Source organism: Styela clava, chromosome 1 (genome assembly GCF_964204865.1).
Source record: "Styela clava chromosome 1, kaStyClav1.hap1.2, whole genome shotgun sequence".
In the NCBI taxonomy this organism is placed as follows: domain Eukaryota; kingdom Metazoa; phylum Chordata; class Ascidiacea; order Stolidobranchia; family Styelidae; genus Styela; species Styela clava.
The window spans coordinates 20,770,611-20,798,251 of NC_135250.1; the positions used below are offsets into that span (position 1 = coordinate 20,770,611).

At 33.2% G+C, this 27,641-nt stretch overlaps 2 protein-coding genes across 5 annotated transcripts in view; both read right to left on the reverse strand.

Annotated features, from left to right (window-relative positions):
- Positions 1-59: 59 nt before the first annotated feature.
- LOC120348656 (uncharacterized) lies at positions 60-13,987 on the reverse strand. The gene is made up of 21 exons (XM_039418844.2): positions 13,830-13,987; positions 12,513-12,635; positions 12,069-12,191; positions 11,163-11,285; positions 10,723-10,845; positions 10,053-10,175; positions 9,592-9,714; positions 9,155-9,271; positions 8,412-8,525; positions 7,937-8,053; positions 7,427-7,543; positions 6,858-6,980; positions 6,555-6,650; positions 5,273-5,363; positions 4,672-4,802; positions 4,388-4,507; positions 3,418-3,540; positions 2,650-2,817; positions 1,865-2,041; positions 1,617-1,778; positions 60-1,080 (listed from the first exon to the last, which is right to left on the reverse strand). The coding sequence occupies exons 1-21, from the start codon at positions 13,867-13,869 to the stop codon at positions 998-1,000; spliced, it is 2,517 nt and encodes an 838-aa protein (XP_039274778.2). The 5' UTR covers positions 13,870-13,987; the 3' UTR covers positions 60-997.
- Positions 13,988-18,863: 4,876 nt separating this feature from the next.
- The window catches only part of LOC120338389 (uncharacterized), a 48,602-nt gene continuing 39,824 nt past the window's right edge, over positions 18,864-27,641 (reverse strand). For 2 of the 4 annotated variants that reach the window (XM_039406408.2, XM_039406376.2), the window contains 11 exons: positions 27,093-27,203; positions 26,326-26,417; positions 25,813-26,177; positions 25,160-25,305; positions 23,788-24,028; positions 23,182-23,403; positions 22,755-22,874; positions 22,065-22,184; positions 20,954-21,127; positions 20,286-20,414; positions 18,864-19,573 (listed from right to left, as the gene is read on the reverse strand). In XM_039406408.2, coding sequence (XP_039262342.2) covers positions 19,377-19,573; positions 20,286-20,414; positions 20,954-21,127; positions 22,065-22,184; positions 22,755-22,874; positions 23,182-23,403; positions 23,788-24,028; positions 25,160-25,305; positions 25,813-26,177; positions 26,326-26,417; positions 27,093-27,203 — 1,917 coding nt within the window. In that variant the 3' untranslated portion in view covers positions 18,864-19,376. The remainder of the gene's footprint in view (positions 19,574-20,285; positions 20,415-20,953; positions 21,128-22,064; positions 22,185-22,754; positions 22,875-23,181; positions 23,404-23,787; positions 24,029-25,159; positions 25,306-25,812; positions 26,178-26,325; positions 26,418-27,092; positions 27,204-27,641) is intronic. The other 2 variants (XM_039406383.2, XM_039406399.2) reach the window with 2 other exon arrangements.

Genomic DNA, 27,641 nt, shown 5'->3' on the forward strand with positions numbered 1-27,641 from the left:
GGATTCGTTTCAAGATTATCATTATCTTTCCATCGGCTAATTTAAGCAAATAAACTGCATCAAAGCATTACAATTTTATTTGTTCTACAGCAGTATTTTCAATCCAGATTTAACAAATCAGTTTAGTAACGAAAAATTACAGTTATAGATTAGTGATCAGCATTAAGAATGATAGAATCTGGTTGCACATGATTATTAATCTCAATTCGATATTTTAACTGCTAAATATTGCACAGTCTCGATTCGAGTATAACTCAAGGTACTCAAAAAAAAAATAATCTTGTGCTCCGAATAAACTAGCTGAATAAGGTAACATTAACCGTATAAATTTTACAGTAAGCAAGTAAAGCTAACAGACAAAGACAAACATTAAGTGCCAACACCATGGCGAAACAAGACAAACATACAGCAACATATAAAGCAAACGGATATATCAGCAATTTGACAAGTACAGAAAGCTCTTAAACCGAAAGAAAAATATTAAACGCATATTACAAAATTGACTGAGAAATAAGTCCAAATTAATCATTCATTGTATTTTGATATCGAAGAAAGTTTTGGCTGCTACTATGTCAAATTACGGCTATGCATTTCATACTATTGCAACATCGTTACCTACACACATAAAGACGAGACAAGGACGAACAGAGACAAGACAAAAACACAAAACTAAACGAAAATTTAACATCATATCCTTTTTTACGATATGTTACTTATTCGTGGTAATTCTTGTCCCGTCAAAAATTTGCATTAGGCTACAAATATTTCAATTTAAGATGATGTTGATGATAAGATATATAACCAATAAAATAGTGTTGATAATAGTATTCAAATCCATGATTAATGTCCAAAAATATATTCATATTTGATTAAGTGAAATCATATTAAACAACATCAAGTTTTTAGTTTGGTGAAAAAACGGTATGGCGTTAAATTTAAGCGTAAATTAACTATACGATAACTATAGAATGACTACTGTGACTGACTATTATGATATTTATGGCTGCTTGTTCATATTCTTCACAACGATGTGTGGAGCAACGGAAAAGTCGAACTGGCCGTAATAACTCGAAAGAGCATCTGCAAAATATTAGGTTAGCGAATTAACTTAGTTAACTGCGAGGTAGCTTTATCTGAACAAATTATTACTGAAGGGTGAACGAGAATATCGGTCAGAGACCGAAGACTTATCGATCGAAAGTTAGGGGATCCCCAAAACAGCGCTCTTACTCCATAGTGACACCTTGTGTCTCATCACTAATTAATTAATAACTCGCTAATTATACGACAAAATTCAACCAAAATCAATAGGCTTTTGATCCGAAATATGATGAATGCATATGCAAAATTTGGAGCGGATTCATCCTTGCTTTCGTGAGATATCGCGTGTATCTAACAGACAAACAAACAAACAGACAAATACCTATCAACATACTTACTAATCTTAAGATCGATAAGTATTAACAGAAACGAACTACAACATCAAAGATGTTTCAACTTTTATATCATAATATTCACGCAACTTGAGAAACCCGAAAAAATAATCAAAGCAATGGTTTTTATCTAGTGGGGTTGAATACAACAAAAAGTACATGTCAAGAGTAACGATATCTTACCGCACAAATACGACAATCCACACTGCACACAGCGTTTAATGCCCTTTTTATTAGGACATTGACAGCCGAGGTTACGACAGCATGCGCAGTTCATTTTTGTAGGATCATGATTGCACTGGCAGTTTCCGGGAAGAGTCCATCCATCGAGAAAGTAGGGATTTTCTAAATGCACCATATTAATTACGTTTTTTTAAATAAAATATATACTATAAATGCTATTTTTAAGATTATTATCAAAGTATTCATACCGCATGCATCAGCTCCCTCAGTTCCCTTTATTTTTATTCCAATTCTTGAAACACAGAAACAATTTCCGTCGTTGTCACACTGTCGTGGAACATAACGGCCTCTTGTGTCACACTGTCCCCTAGAAGCGACAAGTTTTCCCAATTTGGAGTTGTTGAAAAAGCAAGGTGCAGCAATTTCTGTTTGAGGGAAGTAAATGGTTAGCAATGCTGACAATTCCTCTATAAAGAGTGAGCAAGATTCTTGAACTAATATTCTAGTATTCAATTTCATTCACAGGAAGACTATAGGTCGTCTGTTCGCGAAAAGTGTTCGACTGTGTTCAATGTCTCTCAAGACTGCTAGCGTAAAAGAACTGTTAGGCCTCGTACTTAAATTAGGAAACCAAATATGACCTCGTAGTTTAGCTTTAGATCATCTAAATTTTATGTACCGCCGCGTCCTTGCAGCAATCTGTACTTCATCATCGCCCCAGCATCAGGAAAATATGCAAAATTGTCAAAATGGTAATTAAACTAGCATACTAAACGTGAGATGGATGATTTTGATGATTTATGACGATTTGTGCAGACATGTTATAATTTGTGCGCTATTATTGCGATAACTCTGAGAATGCTCTCGTGCCCCCTAAAGACCTCTTCTGATTTTTCGCCCCGAATTGTATTTCTTTCGTCCCAAGGGGAAATATAGAATTCATTAATCTCAAGTGGTAGCAGTTTTTTTTGAAAACTTAGTAAACTTAGCATTAGGGGCCTAGGTAATTGCTTTATTAAAAGTAATTCCACACCGTCGATTGAAATAGCACATGTATCCCCGTATCCGCACTGGACACATCTTGATGGGTTTCTGCTGTCGCACTGGCATCCGCCGGGAATGCAGCAAGCACAATCTGTTTTCGTCGGGTCGTAATAGCATTGGCAAGTTTTTCGACTGAGAGTCCATTCGTCGACAATTTCTAAAATAAAACTTATTTATAATAACACACTTTAAGGATCGAACTAATTTATATACTTATGAATACTAGGACGATTCGAATGCTGTTCCTATGTTACTAGTTTTTTATTTGTTACCGAAATTTCGACAAAATTCGAATTTTAAGGGCTCAGTACCGGTAACCGATGCAACTGAACAGGTAATGTCAGTTGTTGTCTTAAAATAACTATTTAACAATGATGTGGAAAATATAGAAATGATGAAATTAACTTTTGGGTTTACTACATATACACAGTATCGAAGCTTATTTTCTTAATTTTATGCTGAATATTGAGTTGAATAAATTGCAAACAAAACTGACGTGAAATATTCAATTCTAATTCATTACTCACATATATATGTACTATTATAGGTTATCGGCATTTGTCGTATTTATCATATTAACGATCTGATGAACATATTCGTTTATCAATACCGAATATTCGGAATGCTCTAAAATTATTGATATGATCAGCTTAAATGGTGCTGATATCGCAAAAAATTAAACGCCGCTTGATATTCGGATATAGATCGACTGCGTAAAAATTCAACTCTGTATGATACCAATATATTTACACTTTACCATAACAACTCTTGCCATCTTGCCAAAGATAATAATTTTCATTACAAAGGCATGTGAAAGATCCATTGTTATTAATGCATGTATGCTCACATCCGTGATTGCCGTCTTCGCATTCGTTGACATCTAAAAAGAATAAAATATCGCAAGTCATTTTTAAAATAAAATACCAAAAAAGATATGGGATTAGATATGCGGATGATTTTTGTATGTGTGTCTGCAAATCAGGCATAATTATGCACCAAAACGAAAATATGAGAAACCTGATACATTTGGAAGCTCAATATCAATTCTTGACTCTAACAGGAACATAATACTTCTGTAAATAACAAGAGAGCAATGCCCAAATATATGGACACAAAGGTTAAAACGTAATATTTCACTAACAATTTCCCAAAACCATATCCTGAACGAGGCTGTAACTATGAAACGGCTACCGTGCATATCAGTCTAGTGTAGTTGAGTACAACAAGCTTTCTAGTGAACGTGGTGTAACAATTTTAGCAGATGTTACAATCACGAAATAGAGTCTGCCAAAGTCTAGCGACGATCGCCCGTAATAGCGTTTGTTACAACGAACTCACTAAAGCCAGTTTTTTTTCGTATTGACGTGATTGTGACGTCGCAGTGGCGTAATTTTTGGATGACTGAAAACCGCGTCTTCACGAATAAGAATAAAATAGCGAAAGTTGGATAAAATATCAGTTCTCATAAGATCCATAGTAAATTTAGAAATAAATAGAAGGAATAGCCTTCTAGAGACAATAACAATCTTTAACAAATAAATATTTCTGATTAATTGGTCCAGTAGCCAGAAAGAGAATCGATTTTTTCAAAAAAACAACGAGAAGAAAAATACCAACAAGAACAATAACATAACAACAAAACGATTCAAAGGTCCATTTTGTGTCCAGTAAATCGAATTTGTCCTCTGAATGGTGTTGAATATAAGAAGCAATCGGTGAAAAATTACCTTCACAGTTGAAGTTATTACCGCCGAGTGACCACCCTTCGTTGCAACTGCAAGAGAAGGAGCCTTCAACGTTATTACAGTTGTGTTCACAGCCATGTTCGCCAGAGCATTCATCCACATCTATACAAAAGTAAATTTAGAGTAACGTAACAGAACTTTACAAAACTTTTATGATTAGGAATGTGCGAGAAAAAGAAGTCAAGAATATGAAAACAACATATCGTTAGTGTTATTTTGTGATATTTGAGTGGTATTATCCAAGGATTCTAAATTTACAATCGTACCAATGCAAGTAGTTTGGTCATCAGACAAAGCATAGCCTTCGTTGCACGAACAGAAATAGCTTCCTTCAAGATTGTTACATACTTGTCCACAAGGCGAGTCGGAGAAACATTCGTCGATATCCTGATCGCAACTGAAATAGAAATCAATATGATATAAAAATTGACAGTATTTTACAAGAAATTATTAATTAGTGCCGGTTCGTATATGGAATTATGACAACATATTCAGTGAATAATTGGTATTTCAATGACAAACTGTATTTATGTCATAATGTAAAAACTGTATCACGTAGTGTTTGTCTGGCTAATAGGCGATGAATTTTAGCTTTTTATATATTACTGATACTTAATCCAATCATTTAGTATTTAAAAATACTTATCAAAAACATGAAATAATTTTTTCATTTACATAAGTACTGAAGTTGTCAATTTTATTTCAACTTTGTACGGTGACAATGTGGACGGTTTGTACGGTTACTAATATTTAGTACTCACATCCTGTGAGTGCAGCATTCTCTAAAATACAATTTACCAACTCATATGCGACTGTACATAATTCTGCACAAAAAGAGCAACAATTTATAATTAAAATTATACTCACGCTTTGCCGTCCCAACCGTTGTCACATTTACACTCATTCGATGTTTCAAGTTGCTCACAAGTTCCGAATTCACATGGGGGGTAGCATTTAGCTGTTAACAAAACCAAGAATAAATAGGAAGTTTCAATGTGCTAGCGACGTTGATTGTCAATCCAAATTTCTATTTTATGATCGGGCTTTAACTTTACAGTCAACTCTAAAACTTTTGGTTTTACGTTGTTTTGAAATTTTTTAAACAGAAACAATAAACATGTTTGTAACAAGTTGGAGTTAAAGCGTTTTATTTCGAAATCTGACTTCTACTGGATCGTTTTTAATCCAAAAATGCAATGCATCTCATTGTTATTCGTAATTATACCGTATGTCAGTGGTCGACAAACTTTATGTACTTACGGGCCAAATATACATATTTCCGGTAGCGCGCGGACCGCAATATTTCCGCCTTCGAACAATCGCTACATTAGACTTCAAATTATGGCGCATTTGCACCTTCTATTATCATGTTAAAAGTCTGCAACAATGAGGCGTGTATGCGGCCTTTTATAATATATTATCTAACAAAACATCGTTTTTATTCACTCATTATCAATGTGATGGATGATGTTTTTATGGCAACTTGCCCGCGGTACGTCGTCCAAATTACGATCTGACAAGCGAGTACGAAATTTATTCCAAGTGTAATGCATTTTAGATAAAGCATTATGAGCTTCCGAACATGCAGATTACACGTTTTGCACTGTCGCACAGATGAGCTGTGGCGCAGTCCCGGGTCTCGGGAATTTTCGATGACACGTTTCGTGACGAGTTTAACATTAAATCCCTTGATATCTGCGATGCTGATTGGGCATATCGAGCAAACTGGTTTTGGAATGCGCAAAAAAGTAAAATATTTTTGCGTCCAAGCACTTCGGAATGTTGGACCGAACCTCGTCACGAACTTCCTTCCGCTTCCAAGACATTTTTAAATTTTAATAATCAAAATTATCTCGAACGACATACTACTGACGCTACTATTCCAAAACAAACGACGTGAAGCTGCACTTTTTACCACATAAATCCGTGTACAGACAATAATAAATTTCGGATCAATTTTTGTTGTATGTATTAAATGTCAGTCTGTTCAAGGGCCGCAACAAATTGGGCCACAGTTTGCCGACCCCTCCCACATGTATACAAAATCATTATTTCATTTTACCGCTCGGAATCGGGTCAAACTATGCCATCATAAAAATTATGGGCGTTATGCAAGGATTCGGGTCGATATTATTATAATGGTACATACGTATAGAGCAGACTTCTCCGTGGAAATCTATCGTACAGTTGCAAACATTGGGTGCGACACAAATTCCGTCATTCTGACAGGCTTCTGTGCAAATGGCTGAAACACAACAAAAACAAGTCATCTATCAGAAGAATTTAATAAATTCGAAAAGTATTTATCATTATTGTTGGCAAATATATAAAATCGTTTAACCATATTATTAACAAACTCAAATAAAAATAAAGATGACTAGAATCATTTAGGATTGATGTATTCATTAAACTGATCAAAGTTATATAAAATAGATTCAGTGAATATACTCACGATTGCAAACGCGTCCCTCATCTGCACTAGCGAAACCATCACTGCAGGAACATTCGAACGAGCCTTTGATATTTGTGCAAATTTGTGCACAGTCGTGCGTACCAATTGTACACTCGTCGATGTCTGTAAGTAATGAGTGAAAACACGTAAACAAAACGACTCAGATTAAATCAAGAGATAACTATATATCACGATTTTAAGGAATTAAAAATAACAAAAAGACAGAATAGTAAACCGTGGAAGAAAAGACGCAACGTAGATTTATGTGGTTATCATGGTACCTTAACTCTTCAAATCGGTTGCTAGTGCACCACAGAAAATAAAAATAAAAAACTAATTCACGATGACACGCAAAACTATGAAAAACGTTAAATTTAAAGCTGTTTCCGGCACCCTCTGGTGTTTATTTTTCATAAATTTAAAGGTGATTTGTCCAGAAGCGAGAACAAAATGGATTTCTGGAACATCAACAATAATTTAACAAAATGATTATAAATAGATCCCCATCATGTTGTACAAGTTTGAAAAAACTCAAATCACGTGCGTTCATACAAAATAATAAGTTTCACCGAAGCATTTCAGTTCCTCTGAGATATATCCGGCCGCACAAGAACATGTGTATGATCCTTCAGTGTTTGTGCATGTCTGATCACATTCGTGTGTTCCAAGTGTGCACTCATCCAAATCTAAATTTATTTATTTTATAAAAGTTATTTTTGGAACTTTGCTGATGTAAAGGCAATATTTAACGAGGTTTTTCCTAGGCAAGGATTATAACTATCCAATTTAATTAAATGGAACAGAAGAATAATGGTGGCAAAATTTATCAATCCGAAAACTGAATATTCACTAATTAGTAAAAGGTATTGAAGAGTAATTTATTTTAAATGCTGTGGTTTATAATTTGACATCCATATATTGTGGAATATTCGAAACGAAAATAAAGTGCCGAAAAAATGACATACAGTTGAAATTTATTGGTAAAATAGTTTATAAGACTAGAATTTTCACCCGATCATTTCCAACTCACAAATTGTATATTTTTTTCAAAGTACAATAACGAATGTTCATATTGTTACCGTTACAGTTAGATCCTTCTGCTTCATATCCTGCTTCACAACTGCAGGAAAACTTCCCTAACTCGTTGGTGCAAACCTGTGCACATCCGCCGTTGTTTGTTTCACATTCATTGATATCTACGTTTTAAAAAAAAACTTTTTTTGAACCTGATCGAATACTTTTTTTCCAACTTGTGCATTTTGGAATCTGGAAGCACGAGGTGCAATGGATACTGGAACTCGTTATTATGAATTGAAGAATAATGTAAAAAATCAAACTTCATGAAATTATTGATGAGATGAATAATCGATTTACCCCAAAAGAGAGAAAAGTTATACGATATTTATCAAATATCGTCCATTGTTGATTATTTTACAGTGATGTATATTTTTACATTTCGAAAGAATGGGGGCGAAAACATAGCTGTTCAATAATAATCTTCAAGCAAAAATGAGGTTCCATATCAAAATATCTCGAATCAATAATTTAACTTACCATGACACCTATGGTCATCAACCTTGTATCCGGATTTACAAGTACAGGTATAAGATCCTGGTTGATTTTCACAAGTTTGTTCACAATTATGTCCTTCTTTACATTCATCAATATCTTTAAAACAATTTTGATAGTATATATCATGTTTAATACCTGCTTTTCAACTTAAATAACCCGCATGTGTTTACAAAATCTTTCATGTTTGCGTTTATTAAAATCAATTTCACTTACACGAAAAGCTTGTTTGGAGAGTAAATGTAAAATTCGAACATTAGTTTAACTGTGCTATACAGCGGATGTATCGAGGAGTATTGGAATACTAGTCTAGCAATCAGCAATAAGTAAACGCTACGACTCAAACAATAGCGCAGAATTCAAATTCAAAATCCAGGTTTTAGTAATGTTCATTCGAATTTTTATTTCTTTAGTAGTGTCTTTATGAGGTATATTCACTGGTGTTTGAAAATTTTAAAAGTACGGATAAATGGCGATCGCTTATTTTGCGAGACAGGTTATGAAAACACTCTAAAAATAAGCATTATAAATATTCTCATGGTGAAGTATAGAAAACGAAAGGCAGGGGAATGTTTTCCCGGTAAATATTTTTTACTTTTAATTATTAGCAATCTTCAAAAAGTTTAGATTTTACTTCTGACACATTGCGTACAATAATTATGTATACTGAAGCGTGTTGTTTGTCAAATCAGAATCGAATGCCAATATCAAGTAAGTTTTTTGAATACCTGCACAATTTACTTTGTCAGACCCAAGAACGTAGCCTGGATCACACCCACATGAATAGCTACCAACTTCATTATAACAAAGTTGGTGACACACATTCCCTTCGCATTCATTACGATCTAAAATTAACAAAACGTGGTTATTATAAAAAGATATTTATTATTTTGAACTAAAATTCAAATTCTCCTTCTTGTTGCTGTAAAGGTATGCAACAGGCGTAGGACTATAGTGTCCAAAATTACTTAGATTACAAATTAGGTCGTGGATACTACTAACATCCCCTAATACCTCGCTTACATAGTTGCTAGAATAAATTTAAATAGTACGACATAAAGATAATTCAAAGAGAAAAATGTCCCTAACAACTACATTTGATTTGTTTTTACAATTGTAGACACAAAAACGACGCGTAACAATTAATTAAATTATATCAATTTACCTTCACATTTTTTCTTGTCTGATGCCAAGTTAAATCCAACACGACATGAGCACGTATATCCGCCGTTGTGATTGGTGCAAACTTGGTCACAGTCGTCTATAGCCTGAGCACATTCGTTAATATCTGAATAAAAGGTGACCTTTTTATAGTAGTAGACCAGTGGCAGTTTTTATCCACTCAAAAAATAATTTTCTGATGTATTGCATTTACAAAACATGATAACTGCCTGATGGTCACGGTACACTCAGTGTAGTATGTTTGATTGTATAATAACATAGTTGCCCTGATTAACGAATACACCAGAACCGTCTACTTTGAATTCTTTCTAATTTTACGTGTTATGATTTTATAAAAATACTTTGAACAAATAAAGATCAAATTACAACTCAGAAAAAATGTATATTTGGCAATTATAAATCCTTTTCAAGTTTTATTTATGCTCAAGAAAATACTCAGCATACCATTGCATGAATGTCCGTTGGTAGCCAGAGTATACCCGGGGTCACAATCACATGAGAAGTCTCCGATCTCGTTAATGCATTTGTGAGCACAATTATCCAGATCATCTTGGCACTCGTCGACATCTGTGAATTGTCAAATTGCTGTAGTTAGAGACTATACCTAGTTTAATAATACAGAAATGAATCGGATCATTTTATATTTCAATTCACGTTGAAACTGAATTATAAAATATAGATCATCGTCACAGGCCCCAACAAAGACCTAGCAGCCCCTGTACCGCCACGGTACCCCAAACACAGGGACTGGTAAGTTACCGCATATAATTTTGGGAAGTTTTTTATGGGGAGTGGTAGACTGCGGTGCCTGATCTGGTAATACAGAAGTGACTCGGATCACTTGGTATTTTATTTCACGTTGAGACTGATTTATGAAGAATGTATCATTGTCACATGACCTGTAAAAGCTATGCCCCAATACAGCTACTGGTAAAGTACCACATGGGATTTTCGGGGAATAGGTAATAAAATATTTCGTTTTGCCCTCCGTGTCCACATATTTGAGCATTGTTCTTTTGCTCTATAATCAAATCTAACTGATAATTCGGCAGGCTTATCAATTATTCAATCAATTATAGATTCGATTTTAAAAATCTCGTCAAAACTATCATACCAACGCATTGTTTTCCATCGGAGCCTAATTTGAAACCAGCGTTGCAGGAGCATGTAAAGCTTCCATCATTATTGTGGCAAACATGAGCACATCCATCAGTATTTTTTTCACACTCATTCACATCTTAATAATAAATACATTATCTTTTAGTACATGATTTATGTGAAAATTTCTGAAATACGAATTCGGTATAATTATCAATAAATACATATTTCTGTAAATAAATTCTGAGAGTAAATTTTTCACACTTTTTGTTGTAAGCACGTACAATATTTGGGTGGAAGAATTATTGTTTCCAATCAGAAAGTGTTATGACCCAAGTTGGGAGTACCATGCTACCAGTAGAAACTGATTAGCGCAATTATTAGTTCAACTTCCAAAAAAAAAAAAATATTTGTTCACAAATATAGGCTTCAATAAGTTTAAATGAATACACTCACCATTGCATGATTTTCCGTCAGGACCTAAAACTTTTCCATTTGGACAACTACATGTAAAACTTCCTACAGAGTTTGTGCAAGTTCCAGCACATCCATCCGTGTTAGCAGTGCACTCATTTATATCTGTAGTTCCAAAATATAAATAATGATTCACATTTATATTTTGTTTTAAAGTTAACGCCTGAATGTCACGCCTAAACCAGTATTACCATAGGAAGAATAAATTACAATTGGAAGAATAGATGGTATCCTCTTTGCGACATTACAATATGCATTCGTTAACATCTAATTGCAAATAACTGTTAGTTTTTCTCGCACTAATAGACGAAATGTGGAATTTACTACTTTTTATAGCTGCTTTCCTTATCATTGGCTTCAACTATGTCACGCCTTTCTCGTTAATCAATATTTTTTTGAACATTATGCACCTCCACAAACCTATATATTTTTATTATTTCTAGGGAGTTTAGTCGACGACCGCTGTTGTGCTCAGTGTTACGTCTTTTCACTTGTGTGTGAGTGTGCGTAATTGAGTTTGTTCAAATTCTTTTAACAAAATAATCTCAATTCAATTGGTAAAACAGAAGTGGCTCGGATCAGTTAATAGTCACGTTAAAAATGATTTATGAAAAATGGATCATCGTCATAGGACCTGAAAATACCATAGCAGTACCTGTACTATCACGGTACCCTGGTATAGGTACTGGTTAGTTACCGCATAGGATTTTCGGGAAGTTGGCGATAAAATATTTCGTTTTGCCCTCCATTTCCACATATTTGAGCATACCACTTTTGTTTTATCATTCAAACCAAACTAACTGATAATTTGGCAGGCTGAACCCAATCAATTATTCAGTCAGTTTGTTATTAGATTCGCTTTAAAAAATCTCGTTAAAACTAACATACCATCACATCGTTTTCCGTCGGAGCCTAATTTGTAACCAGCGTTGCAGGAGCATGTAAAGCTTCCATCATTATTGTGGCAAACATGAGCACATCCATCAGTATTTATTCTACATTCATCCACATCTTAATAATAAATATATTATTCGTTTAGTATATAAATTGAGAAAAATTTTCTGAAATACGAATTTGGAATAATTATTAATACATACATATTTCTGTAAACAAATTCTGAGAATAAAGTTTTCTCACATTTTTTGTCATAATCATGTACAATAGTTTGGTGAAAGAATTATTGTTTCCAATCAGAAAGCGTTATGACCCAAGTTGGGAGTACCACGCTGCCAGTATAGAAACTGATATATAGACGAAATTATTTGTTTGACTTGAAAAAAACATAATCGTTCATAAATATAGGCCCATATAAGTTTAAATAAATAAACTCACCATTGCATGATTTTCCGTCAGAACCTAAAGTTTTTCCATTTGGACAACTACATGTAAAACTTCCTGCAGAGTTTGTGCAAGTTCCAGCACATCCATCCGTGCTAGAAGTGCACTCATTTATATCTGTAATTCCAAAATATAAATAATGATTCACATTTATATTTTGTTTTAAGTCAACACTTGAATGTCACGTTAAAACTTATAATACCATGGAAGAGCACCCGAAAAATAAATGATATCCTCGGTGCGACATTTGTTTTCGTTTGTTAATTTAGTTTGAAATGAAAATGGCGAACTATTTTATAAAAGACATAAATGATCTCAGACTATTTTTGTAATCATTATATCGTAAATTATAATTAGCAAGTATCTACAGAATAGTATGTTTTAAAACCGATATTTTTGCTATACGTTTCCATCACCAATAATGTCAATTACCCAATTGAAAAAAAAAAAACAGAAAAAATGTATCATTCCGAATACCATGGTAATGCTTTAATTGTGTTAAAATTCCTTGCAGAGTAGTCATATTCTATTTTAAACGTCGTTTCTATTCTTAAAATTTGTTTTGCATATTATTTAGAACTAGTGCAAATATTCAATGACAACTCGTTATAGTTCATTAGTAAAATAATCTAATTTAAATCATTAAGATTCTGTTTCTGCCACTAATTTGCACTCATTTGAGTTACAGATTCTATTCCAACTTTTCCCTATCGCAAGAACACGAATATCCTTTGTTAGAATTTTTGCAATTTTGTTCACACCCGTGATCTCCATCACATTTGTTGATATCTAATTGCAAATAACTGTTAGTTTTTTTTTGCACTAATAGACAAAATGTGGAATTCACCGCTTTTTATAGCTGCTTTCCTTATCATATTGGATTCAACTATTTTACGCCTTTCTCGTTAATTGATATTTGCTTGAACATTATGCCACTCCATAAACCCATATATTTTTTATTATTTCTTGGCATTCTAGTCGTCGACAGTTGTTGTGCTCAGTGTTACGTTTTCTTCACTTGTATGTGAGTGCGCGTGATTGAGTTTGATCAAATTATTTTAAAGAAATAATTTAAATTCTGCAGCTTCGGATATTTTTTAACAATAATTTATTATTACATATAAGAAGACTCTTTAAATAATAAACCGCTACCATATAACTTAGTTTGTGTTGTTGGCATATTGAAGTTTGATATTTTAAATTGAAGTTGTATTTTATGCTTATTTATTTCTGATTGGTAGAAAAAGAAAAGTTCATTTCTAAATACTTTTTCTGAAATTCTTGGTAAGTTTACATTTTTATTCGTTTTACCGTAAGCACACGATGCTCCTTTCCAACCCGAGTCACACATACATTGACTTCCGCCACGGCAATCCCCATGCCCGGTGCATCTTATCTTACATAGTCTGAGTAAAATAAAAATTCGAATTGAAATTACATTCCCATGAACCGATTACAAATATCCAACTGATGAGAAACAATGCGCGGCTCGTTCGAACTATTTTTGTTTCTTTTAACTGACAATCCACAAAAACTGTGCCACGGCGGAAAATTAAAGCAATTCAATGGATTTCAACTACAACTATAGTATAAAATATGAAATAATACTGTTCAAAATCTTTCAAAAAGTTTTATAAAATATGTTACTTAAATTATAAAATAAACTTACTGGTTTAGCCTGTAAAAAAAATCAAAGAGAAATATTGTTAGTAAAATGTTCTGGAAGCAACAAATCAATTAATTCATGTGTGTTCATCGTTTTTATTTGCCATAATATACTACAAATTTTAGGAAGAATAAATGAAGAATATAGGAAGAATAAAGATTACCCTCGGTGCGACATTACTATATACTAGGAACTTTACGCTTTCTGAAATTTTGTTTGTCAAATTAGTTTGAAATGAAAATGGCGAACTATTTCATAAAAGACATAAATGATCTTAGACTATTTTTTTGGTTCACTTTATTGTAAGTTAGAATTTGAAATTTAACTTAAATAACTATCTACAGCATAGTATGTTTTACATTGAAAATGACTGCAAAAGCAAACTAGAGCTAAAATAAATTAAAACAACTGTATCTTCAAATTTATTACATAAAAATAATCATGTAGAATAAATTCTGAAAGTGGTTTTTACTCACGCAAAATTTGAAACACTGAAAGAGTAGAAATAATTTATTATTAAGTGATTATTAACAAAGTAGATGCTGTTTAATATTCTGTCTTCTTTTAATATGTAAAATCAGTATAAATACAATTAAGGAGATATGAAAATATTGCTTTTTCAGATTTGGATAATTCAAACGGCTCACAGTAGATATGTGAAATTCGAGGAAAATTGTGCTGAATACTGTTCTGCGGTTTGGTTCTGGAATACCGATTCTTAATTTTAACTTTGTTTTATGCTGATGTAAACCAACGTCCGCTGCATCACAACAAAACCTAATTATTGCTGTACTATTATTTTATCAATGATGCCTTATGTATATTTAAGAAAAGAGAAAAGACATAAAACATCAATTTGAAATCATATGAAACTGTATTCTCATTTACACAGTCAATTCTAGGATACCAAAAAAGTAAAAATATTAAATACTGAAATCTCATAGAAATTAGGTTCCAAAACTCCATCAGACATTTTCAGGCATAACAGACTTTTCAATAATGAATGATTTTGTTATGTGAAGTATCAGCCATTATTTTACCATTATTTAGAATATGAAACTTACGCTGTCACACTGTAAAAAATAACAAAAGATAATTTTAGTCAGTAAAATATTTGAAAGTGAAATTCATTAAATTTATATGTGTTGTAGCTTTTTTATTTGGTTCAATGTCACAAACTTTTTTTCATTTCATGCGAAATTTTGTAGGTATGACCTCAGTTTACTACAAATTGAAATGAAAGGAAGGTTGATTGATAGATTTTGTATTAATCAGCATAAATGATATCTTCAATTCAAAAATGCTATGCTATACATGACTTGACATCTAAAAATTAGCTAAAATACATATTATGTTACTGAAACATGATGAAAATTACTTTCCAGAGTTACATGGCAATTGCAGACATTTTAATTAATATATGTATTTGACTTTTTTTTTCGGTAGTTGTAAAAAGTCCAATTTTATTTCGTTGAAACATGGTTCCAGATTTTGCAGTTCCTCATGGGAAGACATAAAACCTATAAAATCCAAGTCCGAATGTTAAACAGAAAAATGTGTACTCACGCTTTCTTTGCGCTGAAGAAATAGAACATAAAATGGAAACAATTACATATAGGGACACGCCTGTCCAGGAAATCGGACAAAAAGATAAATCACTTAGGATAAGCCATTGGTTTATATTATTCCTCTAAAATCTCAAAAATGTTTCATAAAACTTTCCCATCCAGATTTTACTGTTCTTTATGGGAAGACATAAAGCCTATAAAAATCCAAGTCCGAATGTTAAACAGAAAAATATGTACTCACAGTGTCGCGACGCTGAAGAAATATAGGACATAAAATAGAAACAATTAGGAAATTGAACAGAAGGATACAAACAGAACAGATACAAACAGAAAGATACAAAGCCCTACAAATCACAAAAATATTTGCTGAAACTTCTCGTAGTTTTCATTTAATTCCAAGGGGATTGCGTTTGGAGTGAATATATATATATATATATATACATAATATTCACCCTTCACTTAGACCGTATTTTCGGATTGGAATTAATTAGATCCATATTGCATGGTTTCGTAGAATTTTTAATGTTCTTACTTCTCTAATGAGACTGATATTATTAAATAGAATACAATTAAATACAAAATAATATCATCTTACAACCACGCGTCAGACTGATCCACATGCATCGACAAGATGACGACGAGCACGGTTAAAATCAATATTGCTTTCATATTTTTGGTGTCTCCAAGTTTCCACTTAGGAACTAGAATATCTAAATTGTTCTAAATGACATAAAAAGCACATTACCTTCTGTATATTTGTATGAAATTTACTAATGTTCAAGAAGATTAATGTTCAACATAGGATAACAAGCGTATAATTATTATTTTTCAAAACCCCTAAATTGGGTTTGGAGTAATTTTAAAAATGCTTAATTTATATTGTTGCGTTGTTTGCACATCGACGATAATCCAGCCTTCGTGACATGAATCTCCATATTACTATTTATTATTTTGAAGTTTTTCATAAACAATTTGAATGAAATCAAGGATTTGAGCAATTCCATTAGTGCCACTTGATTTGACAAGATTGAAACGAAACACGGTTTTGTGACATTCAAAATTCAAATAATTTAAATTAATCTGGGAGTATACAAATAAAATTGTTTAAATGAAACAGACATCCGCACAGAACATAAATTACACCAATAGCAAATTGCTTATTTACAATCTGTTCGTCGAACACTCTTGATTAAACTACATGACAATTGAGAGTGAAATTCACTTATAAGGGAAGATCAAAAGTGGCGAAAAAAGCGATTTTTCCATAAGTATATAATATACGTTTCAGTATATTTGAAGTTATATTATGCCAAAACAATCACTTATTGTTTTAAAATCGACATTAGAAAAATTAATTACTTGACAATTACTTAAAATTATTTTCCATTCAATCGCACCTAACGCCAAGCATAAAGTATGTTCTGATGATTTTGAGCGACAGCGTAATACCTCTAATTTTTCTTTGTATACGACGGTTATGGGAGTGCCGCTGCTATAGACTCAATTCTGATAGCTACGTTATATTGAGGCGAATTCAATCATAACTAATGCACGCACGTGCGTGAGAAACTCAAGAGATTAAACGAATATTAATTATCGCCACCTAAAACACTTAAATAAGAAAAGCTGAAAGTTCGTAATCAAAAGTAATTTGTTTCCGCCATTGTATTCAATCTATATATAAATTATTTTTATTAAGGCATATTTTCAGTAGCACATATACCTAAAGGTAATTTTATTATTTAATTACCACATCAATTAGAACTTCAAGTGATGTTTTATTCGATTACTTACTTAGCGTTCAATTAATACTCCATTGCACTTAACGTAACGTGCACCTGGTCTGGTTATTTAACAATGTATTGTAACATGAAAAATTGAGCCCTGGGCCCGGAATCACTTGATATAACAGGTACAAAATTATATGAAATCCGCAAAATGTGTGTTCTAGAAGCAATCTAAATTTTATTGTTATTATGGACATACCTATGGATCGCTAAGATAAAACTTCGTTGAAGTGATTGTTGTTGTTGTGAGAAGTATTTCTACTGACTCATTCTACTTCAACTTTCCAGTACTAAAGGATAGAAAATATCGAAAGAATAAAACTTTATTTTATTTCGAATCACGAAACACTTCTTTCTATCAGGCTTCCCGCAATCATTTGCTACTTTTTTCATTCGGCATTACCAGGCTCGCATTCTCGCCGAAATTCCATATTTTTGTTGTTGTTTATCTTGTTTATATCCATCCTTTAAATTCAACCACCCAGTTAAATTTACTTGAATTTATTAAAATAGGGAGATTTGTTGGGTCGGCTTATTTTAGTTATATATTTTATTTCAAAAAAATATCAATATATATACAATGCGTAGTATAAATGGTCTCTGTGCAGTAACAGGTAAATATAACGATCTGTGTGAACTTTTACAGTGTTTCTCACGCAACTGCAAACAAAGCTCTAAACAAGTTGGAAGTAATCTCTTTATAACAATCACTGCAAAGCTACGTAACACTAAAATATGTTTCATAAAATATTTTCCTCATAAAAAGCATATAAAATTCGCTTCAGAAATGTAGCTAACGGAGGTACCTAATTTTGTTTGCCCACTTAACATCAGGTTGTGTAAAGGGAATAGAACCTATGAACAGGAGGGTATATTCACGTGGCTGACATAGATAGTCCCCGAACTCGTAAGAGAACTGAAATAAGGAAAATTGCAACCCTAACTAACTAACCCTAAACTGATACACACACTACGCGAGTACCTAAAAATCTACTCGGAAGTCAAAAAACTCACTCTTGGGATCTCAACTAAAAATGAAGACCACAGAAAACTTGAAAACGCTCACAGGCGTGTCAAAGGCTGGGGTATTTGGGTTTATCTTCGTGACAATGATGTCAATTCAATCGATAGTCTGTTTGGAAAGAAGTAATAAACATCCGTTCATGCGCCATTCAGATACTAGAACGTTTATGTCATTCAGACAATTTTTCTACATTTTTCCTGGTTTTCATGTTGGTAATCTTGCAATTTTCAAACGTGGGGTTTGAGGTCTTTACTACATATGCGGAAGCACCGATAAACACTCATACATAACAAACTTAAGCCAAAGATGATTTTTTATTCGTAAACCAACAAGCAATTAAACAACTATTTTTAACCATGACAAAAATTGACCAAGCATGTATCAAACACGTTTGGATCACAGAAACGTGAATTTAGGGAGAAGAAAAGCTATGCAGCTGATACATGGTTACAAACTGGAATAAATATCAATGAGTGAAGGAACACTGGTTTCAAACAAAATGTAAATGAGAGAAGAATAGCGTGACTTGAAAGAGAGAAAATAAAGAGAAATTTGAAAAAGGAGATAAAAGTGTCAACAGCTTAACTATCATGGAAATTAGTTGTTTAAATTGGGTTATTCGCTTGAAAAAAATAAATAATTCAAACCGATATCTTCAATGTATTATGTAAAAGAATCATTTCAACAACAAAATATACATGGCGTCCCTAAATTCTCCTTATTAAATTGTAAAGAGGCCGTATGGATACTATGTATTATAGGCACGTAAATTTGAAATAAACAATCGCTAATGTAAATTAAGGATGTATAAAGCTAAAAAGCAAATTGCAGTGCTTCTGCTTTGGCGTGAGTATCTATTTGAATCCTCTGGGAAACTTTACTGTATGGTCCAATCCCTCCATTGTTTACAGCGCAAACACGAAATCGATAGGAAGTAGTTGGTCGCAAATTCTCAACTTTATAAAGAGTATCTTTGATGTTATCGCTTGCGACAATCCATTGCATTCCAGCTTACAATAGAAAATAGAATAAATCTTTGAATAAATGAAATACCAATATCAGAGATATAAAATTTTTTGACATATTTATAATTAATTTGATTTATTCCAAAAAGCAAAAAAGCAAACAAAAGCCGAAAAAATCTTAAAAATGGTTCAAAAAAACAATAGCTGATGTTGTATTATCATAGTCACGCTAACCAAAATACACACAGATAAATAGCATAGATAGAACCCACACAGCCATTTATTCGCAACTATTCAGGGAAATGTTATTGGTAACTTGAAATCTTTTTTATTTTTGTTCAAGAATTCTTCAAAACCGTTAGCATTTAAGTATTTTAAACAAATTATATTTTTATATCGGTAGTGTGAACCTTTGATGAAAGAGAAACTCAGTCAGGCTCTCGCAACTAATTGGTAACGAAGGGAGTCTTATACGGATTGTTGTGCTAAATTTTTGCTTTTAATTCCGTTGTTAATGTTATTGTTGAGGTTAATTTACATTTTTCATGCGATATTTTCAGCCAATACATTTCCCGGAGGACTTAACGTACTGGTACGCGTATGATCATACATTTGAGCATTGCTCAATTGTTATCTCTTAAGCAAATCTATCACAGGATAATGGGCGGGTGGTATGATTGACAGCGGCCAAGAATATTTACCAATTACAATAATTTCTTATTGTATAGCTTTGCAACATCGGTAGTTATTTACTCACCCATTTCTCTATACTGCAAAATGTACGACATAGGAAAAGCCGCACAATTCGTTGGTGGATTCCACGAAATCCAGACATTTGTCCCATCCGTTCCTGAAAAATCTGGCACTGATGGTTTGTCGGGGACAACTAAAAACAAATGATAATATTATATGTTTTATGTCTATAATAATGATTTAATAGGACAAATAACATGGTGCATGTTACTTTGGCACATTTTCTACTTTTCATATAATATACACTCCTGAGCAGAGGGTGATGTTGTTATTATTTTAAAAAAATACGACGAGTGGATAGTATTAATTAAGTTTAAGTTAGTCAAGACATAAACTAAATCCAGTGTACATTTTTCAGTTTAATACAGGTACATATCCGAACAAACGCGGCCCCAAATCTAGGGCTCAACTCCAAAAAAGATACCATTTAAATAATTAGGGAGCATCGAGTTCAATATTCAAACTAGTTTTCTTACAGTGCAGATAGATTTTGCCAAACTGATAATAAACCTGATGTCAGTTTCTGCTTGTCCACCACCTGTTTTGGAGCGGGAATAAGAAATGCCTCATTGATATATGAGTTACTCGTATATTAGAAACTCTCACTGTAAAGAATTTGTAGTAACTTTACCAAAAATTTGTACGATTTTAACTATAAAATGAATATATCACCTGCTAATTTTATTATACATGATGTCTTCAATATTCCGACAGAATTCCGAGCCTCGCATTGGTATTCACCATAATCATGCGGAAGTTTCAATTTTCGTATTTTAAGTTGAAATCGTGTTATGGAAGCTTCAGAGATTATTTCTATTCTGTCGGATGCAATAATTTCTTCTCCATCTAAAAAAATGAACTAATTATTTCGTCGTATTTTGTGCAGAACTTAGACATTCCATTCAGTTCCCACGCGCATAAATAAAAAGTGGCATAAAAATATTTTCTAACAATAAGCTTCATTATGCCTTTGTAATAACCTTTCCTGTTCTAAACAAAAAAAAAAAGATGACAAGCCGTTCTGAATGGTTGTTTGGGCCCATGGCGATGATAAAGGGAAAGCATTAAATATGATGATATATGTTTTAAACCGTGACGCAAGTGCATGTACTTTGATTTAATTGGCAGTTTTGAAAAAAAAAAAATTGTGTTCGACACAGAATAGGTGCATTATATTGTAAACTACGATTGGCATAATGTGTGCATTTTACCGGCCTATTGATACATTCAATTTATGACAATTTGACTGGGAACGACCACGCGATACGACCGGAAAAAGTTTTTCCTTGATGAAATTCCAGTGTCGATATTAGAATTTTTTTTCAAAAACTACCCCCCAAAATAGCTGTTAAAACAAATGCCAAAGTTCACGATAAAAGCTAAGAAAAACTAAAACATCAAGAAAAGCAATTTCATGCAACGGTGTATTTTACCAATGTTCCCATCGTTTTTGCTACTATTTCCACATGGGACGGATTTTAATGACTGATGTATAAAATATATTGAACTTGATAAATGAGGTATGTGATACTGAAGTACGATTAAAAGTTTATTTTACATAGACTTGTTACGGCATAATTGGTTTTTATTATTATAAAAAAAATAATGATATGCCTAATTCACTTTATACTTTGACTTGATTAGTTGCACCATTTGTAGGTGTGTCGATTGAATGAAAAGTGGCACGGTTCTATCATAACTTTATATTTCAACGTAATTAAACCCTATAAACAGTCATATACTGGAAACCATACATAACTATTAAAGTAGCCTTTGTCCTTACCTTTGTACCATGTTATTTCTGGCAATGGAAAAGCATCAATCAAACATTTTAAAGTAACGCATTCTTGATTTTGAATAACACCTTGGTCGACAAGCGGAACTTTTAGGCATGGTGGGTAACCTGAATAGAGTTATAATTTGAAAGTGAAATTAGCTTCTTTTAACATTCACTAAAATGGGACTTAACTACGGCTAATCAAATGAATTAGATTAATTTATGTTATGTTAAATTGATTTCATGTTATGGTATTAATGGTAACTCAAAGAGAGTTATACAAAAATATCAAGTTCATCGAACAGTCCAGTTAAATTAATGTAATATACTGATATATGGGCATTTCTTCCAACGCAAGGATGGGGAAATATCAAAATTAAATGTTACAGAACTATGTTTAAATCGAAATAGTATTAATATTTTCTCAAATGATCATTGCCTGCTATAGGAGTCGATATATCACTCCACATTTTGTTATTTGTGTGCATCCTGCGGCACCAACTCGTCATCGTTTTAATACTCAGAGATCAGCTACGATACTGCCGATACCGGTGTGAATTTTAATTTATTTGGCGCTTAATTTGTAATGAATTATCAGGCAAGTTGAACAGGCCACCGGTACTTCGTTACACCTTGACTTTGGGGTCCATGCATTTGAGCATTGCTTTCTCGTTATTTAATAATTAATATTCTCACTCTCTGTTGCAGATCGTTTATCCGAACTTTTGCTTCTTCGACCTAATGGACGATCTTGTGATCTTGACCTTGGCAACGTTATCCCTGTTGTTGGAAGTTGTGCGGATAACGATTTTTTACCTACAAGTTATATTGAATATGGAGAAGAGATATTGACAGTATAAACCTAACAAAAATATATGTTATTATGATTTCAAATGTCTAGATTGAATAATCAAGAATATCGACTAATTAGTAAACGGCACCATTTTCACTTGTGGTATTCTGGGTATGGTATCGCGATAACTATCGTATCCAAGTGCAATATGCAAGGAGATTGGAATGTGGACCGATCGGGATCAATAGGAGCGTGCTTTCGTAAAGAAGCTATGAAATGAGCAAAAACATCATATTAAATCAGATATGATATTAGAATGATAGCGTTTACCTGTCATACGTTCTTCGAATGTCATTTTTTCCGACGGTCGCACACTCGATATATCAACTGACTGACTGAAGTAAGAGCGGGAGAGAGATGAATACTTCCCCATAGGTGACGGCAGAGGACCGCGAGGCGAGAGGGCAAGAGGAGAAAACTTTCCTCTCTCGAATCCCGGGGAGTGGAGATTCAAAGGCCCACTGTAGGACCGTGAATGATTATGAAGACTACCTGGAGATGAAGATATTGATAAAGAAAATAATGATTCTTAAACAATATCATATTTAACACAAGATTAATTTTTTTTAAATAGATAGTTTTTATTAGTAGATATGATAGATAGTCAAAAGTGAGCAGAACGCTTCGTTCATGACGCCCATACGTTCGCTTGAATAGACTTAAAAAGCAATCTAAACCCGGCCCCATCAGGACAGCGTCGTTGTTGGTGGACGAACAAACAAGGCAAATCATACTTCAAGACTCAATAATGAAATTTTTTTTTTCAATTCCGATTATCTCCTTCATTTGAATAATTAGGTAATATAGATATTTGATAATACATATATATTTTGATATTATTAAAAAATACGCAGAATAAATTTGGAAAATTGGTACCTTGTGCGCCTCCAGGCAAAGAGCGTCTGAGAGACATCCCTGCCATAGGTTCGTCTTCGTCATCGCCTCCTTTTTCTAGCAACGGGCCTCTCAAGCCACTCACACGTGACTTCGGTGGAGGGTTAAGAGCTGATTCAGCAGACGACCCTCTGCGTAGCTGTGTTCGACGCCTTTCTGCAGCAGACTTTATTGGCCTTGTTCGATTTCTGTTAGAACCATTTTCACCATTGGATTCTGCAACCTAAAGTAATATCGTTCATTCAAGATACGTATATTGACACAAAATATCTTTAGTTTGACTTATCTTGGAAAAAGAATGTTATAAAAGTTGGAAGTTGAACCACGTAATAGACAAATTACCCTTATTTCTTAAATTCACTCGACAACGCGGAGGCCACTACTTCAACAATATGTTGAAGTGTACGTAAACGTCAAGTGAAATTCTGAATTTATAGCGATTAAAGAGTTTTGCTGCACAGACATACATAGTTCAGCTATAATAAGAAAAGTTGTTGCTACATCGTTACATATTCGTGGTAGTGTCGAGCAAGACTTTTGAATCACTCAGGATAGTTATTTTCTCTCTTGCTATGGAATCCTCGCAATATATGCATACGAATCCACCGACGCAAAAATATAGAAGAGGGATAAGTGGTTAGCACCGCAGAAACCAAAGCAATATCAGGATTTAAAAATGCTTATAATTTGTACCAAATTTTGTTTATAAATACAAAACTCAAAATATACAATAAAGTTACCAAATCTCATTTTCTGCTTGTACAAATGAGCAATCTAATTTATCTAATACAGCCTAATATTTCTCGAAATAAAAGGAAGATAGCTACACGGCACTGGTTCTCAAACTCAAAGCACACTGATGTGCCGTGAGAGATCCAATTTTATTTTAGAGGAGCTACTGCATTTAGTCGGATTGAATATAGCATTGATAATATATGGTTTAGATTAGATAACTCTTTACCGCCGCAAAATATTAAACTAGCTCCAGTTTTTATTCCGTTTTAAAGGCTTTAACAAAAAGAATTTTGGCTACATGCTTTTTAGTCACTGGTGCTATTCAATGCGAGAGAAAAAAAGAAATTAATGTCGCCATTTGCATCTTCATGACTCTGTGAATATATGATATAACAGAAACTAAAAGAAAAATATTTTTTACTAGAATTGATGACAAAATGGCAATAGCAAAACTTCAGTCATATTCCTCAAAACAAACATAATGACTCAAAAAAATTGTTCTGTAACAAGTGTGTTATTCTAGTTTATCACCAGCTGAAAAACGAATATAGATGAATCACTAAAATTACTTTACAACCTCTGCGACGAAATCTAGTAATGAGAAGATTGATTATGTTACCATATCTAAATCCAATGACACTCCTTTCGCCAATGGCCGCCGTTGATATTGCTTAGGAAAATAAGCTTCCATGTTCGAAATAATCTTCGGACTTGGCGTTCTTGAACTATGAAGAGATTTTTGTATATACGGATCACTGTGTGAACCTAAAAATACCAGAAAACACATATTTATTATGGTATAGGACATGAGAGCACCAGGTTGGTAGAAAAAATGGCGAACTAGCCTGGCCTTATGTCACGCGGTGACAAAATATGGGATGAAATCTTGGTTCCCATAGTACTCAGATAAATGTGTAAAAAATGGTAAGTGGACCCTAATATAGCATTCTGAGTTGCTTGGTAAAGCGATGTTATCATTTAGCTAAAATCGCGCATATACATGAAACTATCCAAGAAGACAATTTATATATAGTGATCTGTAACATTATAAAATCAATTTCTGTATTAGTAATGGTAATAAAAGCATATCCTATGAAAGTCTCCAGACGGCACAATTAGACCAAAAGCGATTTTTCTCACGATTACCAACAATTATACACATTATTTTGACTAACTTTCACAGATTTTCAATATACATATATACTTAATTTTAATACTTCATATATGTTTATTCGAATACTTGAAGATAATTCAGAATTCAATTATTCTTACTTGTATCTCCCGCTCCTCCGTGTTTTAAGATGCCTTTGATAGGAGTTGTTTTTCCACTGTTTATCTTCTCAGTACCCGGTTTGGTATTATTCCCACCTAAATTTATGTTTGCCTGCTCTTCTTGTTTATTTTTTTCATCAAATTCTTTTCTCATTTCGTTCAAATTCAGTGAAGAATCAAGAGAGCTGCCTTTCACAACTTGTTTTTTTCGACGAGAAAAAAATGATAGTTTTTTTGATCTGCTTGAATTCGGAGAATCTTTATGTGTTGAATTTTTGCTCTTTTCATGATTATTTGCTCTTAGGTCTTCTTCTGAACTGGAAGAATGTATGTCAAACGAACGATGCCTCCTTGAAGTTATTGAACTAAACAAAAATTAATCAACAAAATTTTGAAAAATGTAACAAATTTTTTAATTACTATAGTCAAAGTTTTACCACTTTATGAGATTGCGATCGCTTTTATATCAAGCTAATAGCAAAAATGTTTTTTTCGAAAACATCATTAAAATACCTCAATTTCTTTTTTATTTTGTCTTTCGTGCTGGTAGATTCTATACCCCGCACCCTTCTTGGTTTAATCTGTCTTCTGTCTTCCTTTAGTAACTGTTTGAATACATACATTAAATATTTATTGGACCTGAAATGTATCATTTTGCTATGTTGTTGTAGCAATTGGAGTGATTTTTATTGTTGGAAAAATCGTCTTTCTCTTCGACTAATGAACTAATCAATTTTGTGTTGTCAGTACTTACAGGCGGTTGAAGCCGCTCAAAGAATATTACTTTTAATTTTCGAAATTTTTTCAGAAACTTTTAATGGCTAATATCTCACAAAAAATGTTACTGTTTCATTAGAATCTTTTCAGCAGAGCAAACTCGGTGTTCCAGGGCCTTACGGTAACAGTACCGATGTGCGACTTTCGCGGTCTTATCGGTACCGATGTAAGATGATAGGGCTGTGGAATTTTATTTGTAACGGTACTGCCGTTATATATTGGACACCCGCGTTAATATATTCAAGCATTGTTCTCATGCTTATCAAAATATTGATCTATGAAATTAGTATTTTAATCTAATCACATTTATGTGGGATTTTTGTTTCGTTGAAAAGATCTCCCTTTTTACCAGATCTTGTGAATATGTCTGAAAATTTCTTAATTTATTTTTAAAGCTATCGTACTATTGTATTATTGTATCTATACAATGGCTTGAGCATTTCCTCGTTTTCAACCATTCCATGATTTTCTGTCGTTAATAAAATATTAATATATACTTTTACCTGTGATACACTCTGCGGCCTGTCCAGTGTAATGCCGGGCGGTCCTGACGCAGATTCTGGCACTGGTAATTCAGGCATTTGGGCAACTGGTGGCAAATCCAATTCCGCTTTCTGAAGTTCGAAAAAACAGAATGTATTATTGTTAGGGTGATATTGTTAACTTTGTACTGCAATAATAGCGAGGGCGATTGGGTAGTGATTTAGAGCATTGGACTGTGCTGTCATCGCAGGCCAACTAATTAGTTGGGAAATTTCGAAACGGAAAGGATGTTATTGGACACGGAGTGTAGATATTGATCATTTTGCAAACTTGTTATTGGGGTGACATTGTTTGTTTGAGAAAAGCGCATTCCTCTGGAATTAACGTACCAATCCTTTTCACATTTTCAACACTTGAATATGACTGAAGCCGATAGAAAGATTGTTTTTTTACCCTACAAAGATTGATATTTTAAACAAAATTTTGCTATTTATACAAATGTTGCAGTGTGGTGACGTTAGACCAGTCCGACATCACTGCTCTGCTGCGATCCTCCTGATATTCCAGTG